The sequence below is a fragment of the Caloenas nicobarica genome, chromosome 1 (genome assembly GCF_036013445.1).
Source record: "Caloenas nicobarica isolate bCalNic1 chromosome 1, bCalNic1.hap1, whole genome shotgun sequence".
Lineage (NCBI taxonomy): Eukaryota > Metazoa > Chordata > Aves > Columbiformes > Columbidae > Caloenas > Caloenas nicobarica.
In genome coordinates, this window is record NC_088245.1 from 29,679,193 (window position 1) to 29,695,975 (window position 16,783).

A 16,783-nucleotide genomic window follows, 5' to 3' on the forward strand; every position below is an offset into this window, starting at 1 on the left:
AACAGCTCCATCATTTCACATCCTGGGGCCACTTTCTATAAGATTTGGCTACCTTCCAATTGCATTAGCAGCAAAAATAACCTAAATGGACATTCTCTTCAACAGGTGATTTTAAAATACATTTCTCTTAATGCAGAATAATCCCCCAAGCACACTTAAACTGGCGGCCCATGACCGAACAGCTCTGATCCCTTTATTTATCTGAGGAAACTGGCATTATCTCCAAAGAACATTGCATTCATGTTCTGCCTGCTTTCAGCATAAAACCAAACAAAAACAAGTATCAGTTTTCAATTTTAAGCAACCTTAAGCTCATACACCTGAATAGGGATTTATGTGTCTTACATTTCTCTTCCTAAGTCTCATCTTAATATTTCTATTTTTTTTTTTTCCCCATCTTGATAGCCACAAGTTATTTGCTTTGGCTGAGTACCTAATCACAGAAGACCTACCAGAAAATTCCTTTCAGTTGAGAAATTATCCAGCTAACCTTTAAACACTGCAGCAGGACTATCTACAAAGTGGCAGGTACTGTCTAGGCTACTGCCTGGCCCATACATTGCTGTGTGTGAAGGAGAATGCCAAGCAAGCCCCCAGTCTCTGAAGTTCCAATCCAGCTGGGGTCGTGCCAGCTACTGGAGGAAGTTATGAGAGTGAAAGCCAAGCGTGACCCTGCTGAGATGATCAATGACACAGCTGTAGAAGGAGTCACAGTTGTGTGTAGATCACAGTACTGTAAAGTATAATTAAGGATTAAATGTGATTTCTATGGGGAAGTACTGGCATTCTTAAAATAGAGCATATGAATTCCAACCCAGAATGCGAGATTCTATACTGAGCAGCTTCTGCATACAATACACAGCTTTAGGACATTGTACAGTAGTAGAAATAGTCTTGTTCTATAAAAATAAAACTCAAAATTAGGAGAGTTGGTTGTCTAGAATTTACGTAATAAACAGCTTTCTAGCTTGTACGCAACTTGTTGATTAGTGACAGGACCTGAGAAGCCCCTAGGATATGTTGAAGAATGACGAACACAGGAATTCCCCTGTATTCTAATATCGAGTCCCCTCGTCCCAGCAACATCTAGGTGGTGGGGAATGGGAGTGGAATGGAAAAACAACCTTACAATCCAGCAACAAAAGGTCACTAAAAAAGTAATAAAAATCCTCCCACAACACCCTACTGCTTTTAAAAATATTTTTAAAAGATGATCTCTAGTTTTCTGAAGATTTCTGTAATATCTGCGCACATATACACTCATTTTAAACAATATAACGCTTACCTTCTAAAATCTGCAACCAGTTTCATATCTGCTATGACGAGCTTGTGTTCAATAATCATGTGCTTCAGGAGCTGGTCTTGTTCTGCTAAGAGATAGCATTCTTTGCAGAATATACAAGGCACATAGGGAGAACTTTCTACAGCAGCAACACCACCTGGACTTTCTGGCAGAGACAGAGGCTCCAAAATACACTCTGTATCTAAAACAAATAAAAAGAATAATTAATGTTGACTAAGTGAATAAATCTACATCACTTGGTGTACTTTCAGGCAGTACATGTAAAGTCTGTTTGTTTGGGCCCCAGTTTTGTCGCACGGATCATTCCAGCAACAAGGTGCTTGGAAGTGAGCAGGCCACATCATTTCCAAGGAGGACGGTGGGAGGTTAACACATGACAGTCCTCAAGTGTCTGCTCTGGCTGAAACTCCCAGCTGACATCAAGCCAGACAGACACAAGTACTCTGGTTATTATTAATATTATACTAAAGGTAATTTTATTATGAGACACCTACTTTTTTCCTCTCACTACCTACTCTACCTGTTGATATGAATGAAGCTACTCTCTTTGCCACATTCCTCATGCTATCAGGGCGGCTTTAGACTGCATAGCAGAAACTGTTTTGCATATTCATTTCTCCTAACTATACTTTTGTTTATTGCACAATTAGACTCTTGAAGGTCTGTATACATTTGTCTTGCCCTTTTTTTTTTTTTTTCCATTAGCATCTCACTGTTCTGTGACAAAGGAAAAGACCACTCTTGATAAAGATTACCATCACAGGGAAGCTTATACCCAGCGAAACACTTCCTAATTGTATAGATGTTGAGGAAAGACCAACCGTGCACCATGTGGAAAAGTCAATGGCCCGTGTTGGTTTTGTACTCCACCAGTCAGACACAGGTTGCTCAAATGACAGCACACAGAGGTGAGACACTGGCTGACGTTCTTGAGGTTTGTGGCTGTTTGCAGTTCAACAAGTGGGTGCACTGCACAGAAGTGCAGTAGTGTTGCAAACAAGCAGACTGACACAAGGTATGTGTCTGTCCCCCTTATTTAAACAACAGCAGTGTAAATTCATAAGCTCTTCCACTGGTATAAATTAGCATAATTCATTAAGAAGCACTATGTGACCAATAGATTCCAGCAGCTGGCCCCATCAGCCTAAACAAATTCCAGTTGTCTGGAAATAAACCATGGTATTAATTTTCCAATCAAATTGTATCTCAGTCTTTAGCAAGGTTTATCTTGGAATCAAAACACCAATTTTGATATCTATCTTCAATTTCAGCTACATCAGTTTTGGATAGCAAAAGGAGAGTAAAAGCAAACAGAAATAGTTCCTGCACTCTGAGGATGAAAACTGAAAAGAAAACATCAGGTGTCCCCTTGACTCTTGTGATATGACGTTAACTTGGGCAGCAGAAGAATAAATTCCATGCCTCTGTATTCCTGCAGTGACATGAACACCTCTGGAAAGAAATAAAATCTCACAGAATGGCTGAGGTTGGAAGGTACCTCAGGAGATCATCTGGTCCAACTCCCCCTGCTCAGGCAGGGCCACCCAAGAGCCAGCTGCCCAGGACCCTGTCCTGATGGATTTTGAATATCTCCAAGGGTGGAGACTCCACAGCCTCCTCGGTCACCCTCACAGTGAAAAAGGTGTTTCCTGATGCTCAGACAGAGCCTCCTGGGTTTTGGTTTCTGAAGATACCTGAAGAATTAAGAAAAAGGCCTTCTCCCAAACCTATTATTTTGCCACAAAGGAATTTTAAAATGTGTAAGGTTAAACGAAGTTTAATTAACAATATTTATCAGATAGATGAATCAATGTATGATGATTTTCACCCTACAAAATTCACCTGTATATATTTTATATTGGCAAGCACACTAAATCCGATAATTTTATAACTTGTCCACACAGAAAAATTGAAAAATAATTTTAAAAATAATAGCCATTTAGCTTTTTTTCCTAGGAAAATTAGCTAATGAAGAAGTGCTCCCCACCATCCTCCACCAAGACTTTGAAATAACCAAAGATGGGCTGCTGTTGAGAGATGGACCTGGGAAACTCCTAAAAGTTCTGTGATAAACTTCAGGTAAAGCAAGACGAGGCCCGGAGAGGGGAACAGGGCTCTGACACCCATCACACCCGCGCTCAGCAGTGGCTGCCCAGCGTGGCCGAGCGGTGCTGCAGAGCAGGGGACACAGGGTAAGCTGGGGCTACTGGGACCCAGAGGTGGGAAAGGGTACAGAACCATAGGAAATGCGGCTTCATCAGTTCCATGGTGGTACAACATATCTGTCTTGCACAACTGCTTCTACTTATGCCATTTGAAAAATAAAACTTTCTGGAAAAGCAGGGACTTGGCTGAAGACTGATGGTCAGGTTACACTGAGGTAAGTTTATCCCGTAAAACTCGGCAGCGCAGAGAGATGGCAGCACACAGACCACGGCATCACCTGGAGCAATGCAACTGCTATTTACAATCCAACATTTTTCCGCTCATAATTTTACCTGCAGTTCAGCCCATTCCCTTCCCCCAGGTATTTCTTTATTAAACTGGCATTGTATAAATTGTTCAATTTTTTCCTACTTTAAGATCAGCAGCTACTACACCAAGTGCTAGACCAATTCTCATAAAAGTGTCAGCTCTCCCAAGCAAAACTGATGTTACCTGTAAGGCTCTAAGTTTATGCCTTCTTACAGTCAGTATTAGTTTGTAGCCTGAAGAATCATTAAAACGTTTACTGAGAAAAGTAGAGCAATATAACTTCCTTTGCAATTGCAGACTCTCACTGATGCCAAGAGAACTAAGAAGATACTCCGTCAGTCAGTTCAGCTGTGCCCAGTAAGCATCTACGCTGCTTTCTGTTCATTTTTGGTTTAGGTCTCTTGCAATAACCTATTTAAACATTTAGAAGTCCAAATAAACAAGTGCTTATCTGCCTCAATGAAACCTACTTTCAGAAGATAGGTGTGTGTGACAGAAACTGCTACTCAACACAGACAAGGAGCCAATACAGTCATTTAGCATTAGTACTCAGGAGCAGCAATTGTTTGGTTTGGAAGAACAGAGCTGTTAATCTTTAATTGCAGTGGTGAGTTGCAGGAAAGAACAAACTAGGGTGAAGATTTGCTTTTTGCCCAGAGAGAGTAGCTAATACGAAAAGAGAAGAACCTAAATACAGACTACTGGACCAGTGTGGCAATTGCAGAAGCTTATGCAACTTATTTCAAAGGCACTTAAAGGAGGAGGTGAGGGAAAAAAGAATCCATGAAAATATCTTCGTACTCATCTGCTGCAAAAAACACTGAACAAGAGAATAAATGCACAGAGCTGAACAAAGCTGCACAGCCTTTAGCGTAGAACTTAATGGACTAACACGTAACATAACCATCAAAATAGGAGAAATAAAACCGAGCACATTATTGAAATCTCTGCAAAAGCAGCTAATTTTGATGCTATATTTGGAGCAGAGTGGCCACAGGTACAGAAGAAAAGCTGTTAACTAAAGCACAGCTAAGGGCTAACAGGGAAATAAAACCACTCAGATGGAGTCCTTGGACTCCAGCAGGACTGCAGAGGCCCTTGAAAATGAAGGAAAAGCAGCGAGCTTTACTCTTAAAATCTACTGCCACAAGAATGACTTCACAGCGTTAGATTAAACACCTGTCTAGTGCAAGTGCCCTGGCTGACAATGACAAGAAGCAATTACCTAGGGAAGTGGTATAAAAATAGGGTAAACAAACAAGTCACCACATAAATAGCATAGTCTTTCAGAAATCTGAGGGTGGAGAACTTAAGTCAGCGGCTGTACATGCATCTCAGTTTAACAGCACTGGACGGCTTTCCTTTTTTGCATGGATTTGTTTCAGCACTGTTTGAAATTGATGACCTTTAACACCTACAAAAACCTGCAGCAACATTTCACGTTCTGTAATGGCCTTTCATTCCTTGTCGCCCTTGTGCAGCTCTCAGCCAGGTCTTCTTTAACCTTCTCCATGTACTGAGGTGGGGGGTGGATGGTTTGAAAACACCTCAAGTGTGGAAGAAAATGGGTTTCTAACTCAGCGCACTTTTTCCTCAACTTCTTCTCTATTTCTCTTTTATTCCTACAATTTTGCTTGGTTTTAGGATCATTGAATTAACCACTAAATTATCTTCAGTGATTTCAAAGTCTCAGAGAAGCTGTGAATCAAGTGTTAATGTACAAGACAGTGGACATATTCTTTGTGTTCACTCCCATGTGTGTTACTCTGGATTTGTTAACGCTGAATAGCACTTTTTTTGTCCAGTTCACTCAAATATCATAAGATTCTTCTGCAATGCTTCAGTTGGCTGTTCTGCTTACCACTTGGGAAACAAACAAACAAATGTGTTAACGGTAAAATTTATCAGCTAACCTCCTTCCTATTTGTGTCTGTGGTGAACAGCACAGGACCCAGGTCCGTATGAGAACAGAGCCCTATAAATTCCATCCATTAAGTTTCTGCCAAATCATCCTGTCACCACCGAGTTTTCCTCTTCTGCCTAATGGAAAAACAGCACAACTCTTATGCAAACAGATATCCCAAAGGCTTCACAGAAAGCCCACTGAACTCAGGAACCAAGAAAATCCCTCTCATTCACAGAGCTGACAGTTGACACCATGTTGTTCAACCTTTGACAGATAAAATTGTGGTCTTCTACAGCTAATTCAGAGTTAAAAAATGTAGGTTAGTAGAAAGAAGGGACTAGAGGAATATATTCTTTGAAAACAGAGACTAAAAAGTATACCTAGTTCTTCAGGAGGAAATGAATACTCTGAAGACATTCAACAATGAAATGGCATAGAAAACAATTTGGATTACACAATTACTTTCAAAACTAGAATAAGCACTGTTTTTCACTATAAGCGTCCATAGGATACCTAGTGGAATGGAATCCTGATCCCGGCACTGGAACTCTACACACCATTACAACAGTGATAAAAGAAAATGAAAAAAAGGCTGCCTGTTATAGAAATTACATGGCTTTATTTTAAGTGTTTTTATAATATAGACTAGTTGATCTTCACAGCTAATGAAGCAACAGGCTCGAAATGGATTCATTTTCCTTACCGGAACATTTTCAGTTTCAAATACAATTATTCTCAACTCAAAACTACTGTTAGTTTGCACATTAAGTAAACGTTCCACCCACACAGTTATAATACAGATGATAGCAGTACAGACAATGTACTCTACCCGCACAATCACACATGCAATTACCACAAAGCAATATGCCATGTAATTTTATGGCCAACACAATAGATATGAGTATCAGAAAGAAAAGGAAGGAAAGATTCAGCATGTGCAGATGAGTTGTGAAAGGCAAAGTTCTCAGAGATGGTTTAGCCAGTGTAACAGCTTTCTGTCACCACAAAGTGAAGTGATGCCTCGTTATCCTGCATTTCTCCACCTTATCCTACCACTCCTAACCATCTCCTATTGCCCTTCTGCTTGTGCTGGCTCCTATGCTTGCCAAATCCTTTGATGAGTCAATTCAGCTCTTTAAGCAGACTGAACTACTCACTCTTTTCTTTTTGCTCAATAATGCTGAAAATGCTCACAGAAGAGTCCATCAAGTGCAAGAGCAACCTAAGGACAGCGCACAGCAAGAAGCAGAAAGATGAAACAGGACCTTCCCCTTCTCATCTCAGCTCCCTCCTCTCTTCTCAGCTTAACAGCCTCAGCTGTTCCATGTAATTTTACCAAAAACATGCCCTATACAGTGTGCAAGGTTCCTTCAAAAGAATTACACACAAAGAACAAGACAACACTATGATTTTATCACTGTGCTTCCTAACAAGGACATCCAGCACTGGCTTCATTTTGCAAAACCCACTGTAGTCAGCGCAGGCATATATAACACAATAAATGTGCTAAGAGCTATTGTACTCAATTCTTCTTGGTTGCACACCTGAACTATCTGCTTTGACTAGATCTGGGGACGAGCTGGACACTGCTGCATAAATTACATTCTCTAACTGGAAAGTGGAGGTACTGGGGTTCAGATCAATGAAGTAACTTCACTGTTACAACCCGTAACTCACAGGGCTTGGCCCTGGGGAGGAACCTGCAGCTGTGACTGCAGTGCCAGGGCTCAGGGAGAGGCAGAGCCCTCGGGCAGGCAACCAGCACCCTGAGCCAGGGACGCCCAAAATGCACCTGCACAGCAGGGAATGCTGAGGAGAGGGGCACTCGCGTCCTTCTGTTCGAAGCTTTGCCACCAGATAAAAAGGAATGAGAGTCATGGACCCAGAAGGAAAGGAGACAATATAAATCCAAAGACAAGGGTTTTTAACTAGGGAAGAAGAAATCTAACTTGTTTTAAAAACATTAAGCATTTTATTATCGGATGAAGAATACTCAGAAAATGCAAGACTGCATGTAGACTGAGAAATGAAATTATGAAAGAAGAATTCATACAAATTGGCTTAAGACACATATGAACAGGTTTCATGTCACTTTTCGCAGTGCATGGCACAACAACAAAGCTTCAGGTTGAAAGAGTGTATTATGTAAAAATAAACATGCAGAGTATATATTTATAAGCCCACTGTTGGTAACACAAGGACAATGAAACAAAATAAGAACATCTGCTGGAATGTTAAGTGTCTTTCTAATTAAATCCAGTAGTTGAATGAATCAATTCATTACTAACAAGTCTGGTTTATTATCTCATTAATACAGATGGTTAATATTATGAGGAGATTAGCACGAGAACTTGAAATGATCCTAAACCAAAAATGAATGCAACAAAGATATGCAGACAAATAAAGGAGTCTAAATAATGAGTAAATGACTGAGGTTTTCCGACATGTAGAGAACAAAGGGGAGAGAGAATGACAGGAAAACAAAAGACACCTAGCAAACCTGGCACTGACACTAACAGCGTAACAGATGCCGACTGGAAAACAGAAAGGCTGAGCACCCTCCCCCAGGCTCACACTGATTACATGGCAAAACCATTCAGTTATCAAAATTACCAAAGCCCCAGATATGATACATCAGGGAAACAAGCTGGAGTCCTATAGGTAATTCTGTGCAAAAAAATATGCTGCATTTAAAACTCTTTGGGAAAGAAGTAGCTTTAAAGCTTTGTCTACTATTGAAGTTTTTTTGAGCTATAATGAAAAAGAATATCGAGAAGCACTGGCTTGACACTTGAAATACACATGACAGCTTCCCTGTTTTGCAGCCTTGGCACTGCAGCATCTATTTGTTGGCACAGCAGCATTCCCTAATCTGTGGTCATATTCTTGGAAGAGATTTTACACTGATTACAGGATTTTTCCTTTGTTTTCTAGAGTATGAAAGACGAATGACTAATGACTTGCCAAATAAACAGTATTCAAAACCAAAACTCAGAATAATGGAAATAAAGCACCCTGTCATCATCCTTGCCAACACTACATGCAAATTTATTCCTTAGTGAAAGAAGAATCAATGCACATAACAGTTTCCTACCTCTATACATTTTAAAGCACTCAAGTACTTTTATTAAGTTGAATTATCATTGAGTCTGAGTTCATGAGAAATTATTAAGCTATTACTTCTGCTTGTTAACACACCGTAAATGATATGTAGTTAAAATGCCCATGTGCTCTAATAGACAGCACATCTTGTAGCTTCCCTCAAGATCAGTCACTCTCAACCCTGCCCAGTTTTTCATTGAATGCAAATGAGCACTTCAAAAGAGTCCTTAATCCTACAGCTAAACCTCATCAGTTTTACAGAAACTGTACATATTCTGTAGCATCCACTATCTGGGAATACGAGAATTTTACTCCTGTCAAATGACAGTTCTAAGAAAAGCTGTGAGTTACCAAATCCTAATATCTCAGGACAGAGATTCTATAGAGCAGGTGTCTGCTGGGAGCTGGAACTAACAGAAATACAACTGTGCTTAATAGCCATATTTAACAGGGCTGCTCTGTCGGGGAGCTTAGGATGTTGCAGTTTCATTAGCATTAACAAGTGTTGCTATGGGTACCAGAGCACAGGCATCAGAATACAAGTGAATAGAAGGAGTGGGAAAGTGAATAATAAAAATGTGAAGTCTTGGAATTTTAATAAAACAAAACCAATGTGTTTGCCAATAAGATCATGCTTAAATAATAGACTACATTATTGCCCTGTTCACCAGCAGGTATATGCCACTGCTTGTCATCGTTCTTCTTAAGCCCAGAAAGAGAAAATCCTATATCAATAAAAATAAAGACCAGAGCAAAACCACTGTTTGCACATTCAGAGGGACACACGCACACGGATGAAAGTGACCCTAATAAGAATTCCTAACAATATTTAAGTGCTCAGAGCCACATAACACCTCATTTCTGGGTAAAGGGCATGGACCCACATTAGCACAACTGAACACAGGGTTTGATATCTTGGTCACAAATATGAAATGATATTTATCTAATTCAGAATGAAATTTTGAAGAATTTTATTATACCCTTTAGAGCTACTCTGATTTCTTATGACTGTTGTTAAGCAAAATTAGTAGCATTTCTGTTTACAATACACCTAGAGGGTGAAATGGCAGTATAGCAGGAGTATCTGTGCTGTACTAAAAATACAAAGCCAATTCCTACTCTTAGCAAAACTAGGAAAACATCTTACCTGAATTACCAAAAGAATGTATGTATGTTTATCTTTTTTTTTCCCCACCCTCCCTGTTCAAAATTCAGAATTAAACAATTAGCAGCAACAGTAATTCCCACAAGTGCCAACCCACGTGATGGGCTAGTAATTAATTAGTTAATTAATAGCAGAATGGCTTTGCCTACAGCAGGTACTTTCTTGATTTCAGCAACATCTTCAGAATATCTCCAGAGTTGCAATACACCCACTCTCATTCACTTTCACCGGACGATAAATTCCACTGATCCCTTTAGAGGTGCCTTAGGATTTACTCATGTTGTGTCCCTCCTCTATGGGTGCTGCTCTGGGCTCGCAGGATGGACTGTTCCTATTCCCTATGAGCTGCACTGTGACAAGTACACAGTTCTTCATTCCTCCCAGGGCCAAAACACGTTCTCGAGTTTCAGCAGACTGGTCTTCCACACCTGTGGCTACAGCGTCCTTCCCGACCCCACTCTGCCCACTCCTGCGGGATGCTCTTACCAGAGTCTTCCTCCTCTGAACACCTTCAGCACTCAGATCTCCTCACAGGTGTGACAGCATCAGAAAACCAAGTTCCGTTTAATTACTTTATGCAATTTGCCATAAAACTTAATTCTCGTTTCTTTCTACTTCTCCCTCCGTTCTCTGCCTGCTACCCAAACCCCCGCAGCACAGATGTGGCACGTGCAGGAGTTACACCACCAGCCACTAGTCTCCCTATATTCTCCAGCTCTCTCCTCCCAAGAACACTTGTTTATATTTACCTTTGTCACACAGCCTCCCCAAAGCTTCTCCTTTCCTGAATTTTGGCTTTGGATGCAGTCTTCCTTGCAGTCTCCATGGTTATTTCTACATTTATTTGTGCAAACATTTTACTTATGCAAACAACCTTATTCAGTTCAGCAGGCTATTTAACTTGCTATTCACCTCAATGGATTTGCAAGAAGAGGACAGTAGATCATAAATATATGGAGGCTGTCTAAGAGGATATCTATAAAGAACTACATCTATCTATGCTTTTTTTTTAATAGAAAAGCAATAAAGCAAATCAAGATGACTCCGAAGTGATATTCAATACTCAGTGGTCTTCCCTGACATTTTCTCTGTACTTAAATGTTTAATTTTAAAAATTGATATTTATGAATCACTTAAGCTTGTATGAATTATTATACTGATCTCCAGAATAATAGGACACTTCAACAACAAAGATATTTTTTGAAGTAAACAATACCAATCTTTTCTTGTTTAGTGTGATCACACAACATGCTAGACATGGAGAGCTGAGATCCATGTTATGTACTGAAATCAGGGATTAAGAAGCAATGATTAAACCTTACCCTATTATCTGAAAAGATTAACAAGATAATTATGTAGCCTGAATCTCAGAATGTCTAGTTACAAAGAAGAGGAAGAAAATATCCAACACAAGAATTTGACATGGAAGAACAAAAGCAATCATGTAGGCTCTTCTTTCGTACTTATCACCCAAATCTAATTAATAAAAAGTAGTAGTTTTTTCTGTTTAACTTGCTATTTAATACGAAGGCATATCAAAGGCACCATCATAAGAGTAAACAATGCTGTTTTAAAAGCTGAAGTATAATTTCTGCTATTTTCACATGAAAATTAACTACTTTAAAAAAATGAGTACAATTTTGTTCCAAGCTGATCAAGACTGCCCTTTTAAAAATATGCACTGGAAGGTGTCACAAGTAAAGATGTGTATGTGAATTTAGTACTTGTGTATGTTAGCACTGCCACTGTTCTGCTGACTCCTCTGCAAACATTAGCAGGCTGGAACAGGCATGTCTTAGGTTCCATTTACTGTGGGCCTGACCTTCCACAAGGAAGAGGTCTTAGATGTTTAATGAGGACAGTAATACTTCTTCATTGCTACGATTTATCTTTGTGGTGCCTTTAGCAACTATGGTACTAAGCCTAATATCCAGCATTACTATGTAAAACGTGTTAGTTTACTCTCTACTTCTTGTTGCCATTATTTAGTAGAGATAAGTAATTCTTTACCACAAGGATTTTCCTTATCTTTTCTCTTGTCACCTGTCCTTTTAGTCTAACGGGATTCAACTACCAAGCATGTTGATCCTCTTGATGTTAAAAGGACTGCCTAGTGGTCTTTTTAAAAGATTGCTTTACGTTCTGTAGTTAAAAGAAAGGCTGTGTGATTTTTCTTGAAAAATCTAAAGCCTGCTGTCCATTCCTAAGAGACACCTCCATGTCATTACGGCAGGAATTTTTACCATGCTTCTGACTAAAATGTTTGTATCACAGGGTTTCTAACTCTTTTCCACTGGTAGACATTCCTTGAAAAAGGCAACTATTTGAGAAAAACAACTAAAAATAGTGTGAAATTTTCATTTTAAATGTCACTTTAATTTTTTTCAGACTCATGTAAATTAAAACTAACCCCATGGTGCCACCTGAGAAGTCCCATTTCTGGGAACCTGATGTATGTGGGTTTCATACTGACAGAACAGGTTGAAATCACTCTCAGGTATTCTGACAGAGTTTCTTGACACTCAGAAAGCCTTCAAGGCTGAATCATTCAACCAAATTTTGTACTTAATGAAGAATTAGTATGAAGAAGAGGCCCTGTGGTGTTAGAAGCCCTGTGGCCTGTTGCTGCTTTCTCAGTGAACTGGAGCTTTTCCAGATGGAGAGCCGCAAAAGAAGTCGTTCTACTTTTAGAATCAATCCTCCATAAATTTGTATTCAAACTGGAAAAAACAATGGCTGAAAAGGACAGTTCATTAGAGTGTGCAGTGATGTGGATCAACGTAGTTCAGCCTGATATCTTAGCTCGGGAGAACAAAGCTTGGACTGTATTTCAAATAAACCACTATTTATACGCTTTATAAATAAGTTTTTGAAAACTAATTTCAGAAGAAAGTATTTTTGAGTCAGAGCTTAAATACTAACATCTTACAGATCAAAGGGGCATCTCACAGCAGGCTATATCAAATTTCTATGAGCATAGTCTGACTTTGTCCCAGAGTTTGAAATAAGTATTTTTGTGATACTGGACTCATTTCTCTTGTCCTTCACACATTAAGCATATAACACAGATCTTGACTTCTTAAGTATGATATACACTTACTAACTGATATGTAGCTCATGGACATGGATGATAAAATAATTGAAGTTAATTTCCTCAAGAAGCAGAATTAAAATGTTAGAATTAGTGATACAAGCTGTTTATGTTTTTCAGGCAACATTTTACTAACTGCATAAATACATGCAGACTCCTGAACATTAAATCAGTATAGTAATAACACAGGCTGCATGTTTTCATCCCATATAAGACAAAATAAAATTAAAACCTCAAGCAGGATGTTTTCTGTTACATACCAGCCTTCAGAAAAAAGCTCTATCTCATTTATTCATGCATTACTGAGTCATAATAAAATTCAGTGCTGACACACTGGCCAAGACAAATGCCAGCAGAATGCGCTGGTGACAGCAGTATCACTTATTCTTGCATGCATTTCTTCCATAACCATTCCTCTTTTCATGCTGTGAGTCTTGTGCACTCCCGCCGCGGTGCTGCCAGGGCTGACCTGGGACACATGCCACCCACTTTGGCAGCGGTCCTGAATCTCGGGATGCTCCGCCATGTGTCCCTGTGCTGCCCACCAGCCCTGTCCCTCTTCTTGCACCTCTCCGCACAGCTCTGAAACTCCCAAGTCCAGCAGGCCCTCATCATCCTCCAACTGCTTTGCACACTGGTTGGGTTCACAGAGCAGTTTTGGTGCACGTGAACCAGATTCACCTGGAGTTCAGATGCATATGAAATGCATCCCAACGCCTAGAAGAGACACGTGGGTCTAAACCATGGGGTACTGCTTCAGACAGCTGTGAAACATCTGCGCATTGAAGCTGTTTGGTGCGGGAAGGCTGACTACATGTAATCCAAAGCAAAAATGCCAAACCGTGCAATATAGTTGCAGGGACAGCAGCACCAAGTGTCTTTATCTAGTGTGCCTTATTGTATGTTAATGTGAACCAGCTTGTAAGTTTGAAACAGATGGCATATCCAGTTATAAACCTTCTATACTAGAGGGATAAAGAGAAAGGTTTTAACCTGCTACTACTACACAGGGCAAGGAACAGGAGCAGCTGCTCCTTGGGGCTGGAGCCACTGATGACAAATGAGAGCAGATGGGACATTTCACAGTGGTCACTATCTGTCAGTCACAAAAATCAGAGAAAAACACAAGAAAGTGGAAGAAAGACCATTTGGAAGAGATGGCCCAGTGAAAACACGAGGCAAAAAAAATCAAAAGGCAAGCTCAAGAAACCAAATTTAAATATATTACTAAGAACTGACAGGTATCTCAGAGTTTTGGACCACTGAAGCCACATCTACTACATCTACCACAATTTCTCATTTACAGGTCTGCTATAGCAAAATATTAGGATAGAGTGGCAAACAAGCAGTGAACATGGAATTACCTGTTGGGAAACCAGGCCTTGATATCAACGACCAGACATCAGACTTGCAACCATACCATTCCCTATAGTGCCAAAACGTTACAACTTGACAGCTACTGCTGTAAACTGATGATCTAAAATCCTTTATAATCAGAGAACAAACTCAGGCAAAACACAATGCCCTTTTCATTTACTTCATAATTACAATTTGGCTGCCATAACATGTAGCATGTTTTGAAAAATCAATAAAGACTCCAGTTCAGCACACTTGGCTCTGCACCACAATCAAAGTATCATCTGTGGGAACTATTTCTGTACAAAGTAGTTTGAGCACTCCACATCTGTACAGCAAAAAAGTGTTGTTGCTTATACCACAGGGCATAAATCTACTGCCCTACCAAGTGAGGCAGAGAAGCTCCCTGACATGAAACTGTATTGTATAAATAGCCATATGCATTACATTTGTACTCCTATCTAGTGTCTGGCATATTCTTACTGAGGAAAACTACTTGCACACCGTCAAATTACCTAACCCTACTGTTTAGCAGTTTGGCCTTTTTCAAAAATTTACGCATTACATCGCAAGCTAAGCAGTGCAGTTTCAGCCTGGTTACTCAGTTTTAATGTTTTAAATACGTTATTTAATTCAACAGTTATCAGGTCATTGGACACTAGTTTTTTTCCTCTCAAGTGACTGTAATTAATTACTGATGACTCAAGACAACAATTCTGCAAAGAACTCGTGCTTTCACATACACACGCCCCTGACTTCAGTGACACCCTGGGCAGGATGATGTGCCCAACTCCTCACAAGCACAGACTTGCTTTGAAGTTGCGCAAAACTAACCCCATTTTTTCCCTCCCAGTTCTTCAATGCCACGATCTTTCTCACGCTGTGCAGAGCTTTATTGATGCAATATTTAAAGCTATTTTAAAAAGGTCCATAGAAAAGCATTCAAATGCTTTGAGGCTTTTCTCCTGGCTTCAGCCAGCTGGAGTTTGTGGATGAGAACATGAAGAAGCAGCCTCAAAGAGAGTCTGTGAGCAATTGTAGTTTTGGGATGCAGACTTTCACATGAAGATGCAGAGTTCTAGCAGGGGCTGAAAGGCAGACCATAGTGGAAGGAAGCACACAAGGCTGGGAAAGCTTATGAAGGCTGTTTGGACAAAGAATTCCACTTACACTGAAGTTAAAATACTGAACGCTTGTAATTTCGTAATATTTAAGTCCTTTTCTTTGTTTCTTACTGTCTGCTCTTCCCAGAAGCACATCCCAGTTTAAGCCCTGTATCCCTTTATCAAAGCCGGCTCAAATCTCAAAGGGAGAACTCTGTCACCTGTTTATATGACACGCACACCTTATGGCAGACATCACTGGCTACAAGGACTTACAGTTTTGGTGCTCTTCCAGAAAACCAGTGCTCCCCAGTAAGAAGAAATCAAACCAAAACATTGAACAGGGTATTTCAATAGGCACAACAAACTATGCTGGCATCTGCGCCACACTTAAGACATTAAAAAAATTTGTAATACCTCCCTGGTCTACATCTCTACATCTAAATAAAGCATGTCCATATCTAATGTGTGTTCAGGTAATGAGAAAGCCTTTCAGGTCAGAATCAGGTATTTGCTAATACTGAGACCATTTAAAGGATTTAATCAATCCATAAGCTCGTGAACCACCACTCACTGTTGCTCCACTGCAGGTAACAGGAGGCCCAAGAAGAAAGCTTTAACATGCAAACAAGTTGCCATGTTCTAACCTGTTCTGTGGTCCACAGGCACAAGCTCACCAGGTATCCTGATGCAGCTTACTTCTCAAAGAGCTCCAGTTAGTATATAGTAGTATACAGAGCAGCTGAGACTTGGTAGCTCATTTGTGCATCAAAGCCTTTACCTGCTACTGAGCAGGCAAGAATTGGCATAAATTACTGGAATTAAGTGCAGCTCTATGTCCACTAGTAGCCAGTTAAACTATATCTAACAAAGATAAAGGCCATTCATCTTCTCTTTTTAAGCTACAAATGTTTTCTGAATTCAGAGAAAACCTAACAGCAAGCCTTTATTGGGTATTTTTGGAGAATACAACATATCCTGTGTCTTGTGCGAACAGCAGCTACATATTCATGCTGAGGTGTGGGGGATACCCATTTGTCTTCAGATAAAATACAGTGTACGTTTGTAACATAATTATTTGTAAAATTACGGCAGGATCACAGGCAGCTTAGATTTGTACTACCAAGCAATACAATCCATTACTTATTTTATTAATCCATTACTATCATTTAATGAAATACTTAGTTTCACTTGTATATTCTCCCATCATCAGGGTTTTTTTTAGAAATGTGCTGTGGAAGGTAAAAAACCACTAAAATCTTCTTGTAACATTACAAGAAAG

General features: G+C 39.8%; 1 protein-coding gene across 2 annotated transcripts in view; it reads right to left on the reverse strand.

Annotated features, from left to right (window-relative positions):
- ZNF277 (zinc finger protein 277) overlaps positions 1–16,783 on the reverse strand; it is a 55,847-nt gene that overhangs the window by 31,759 nt on the left and 7,305 nt on the right. For both annotated transcript variants that reach the window (XM_065649401.1, XM_065649392.1), the window contains exon 2: positions 1,286–1,484. In XM_065649401.1, the coding sequence (XP_065505473.1) occupies positions 1,286–1,484 (199 nt within the window). The remainder of the gene's footprint in view (positions 1–1,285; positions 1,485–16,783) is intronic.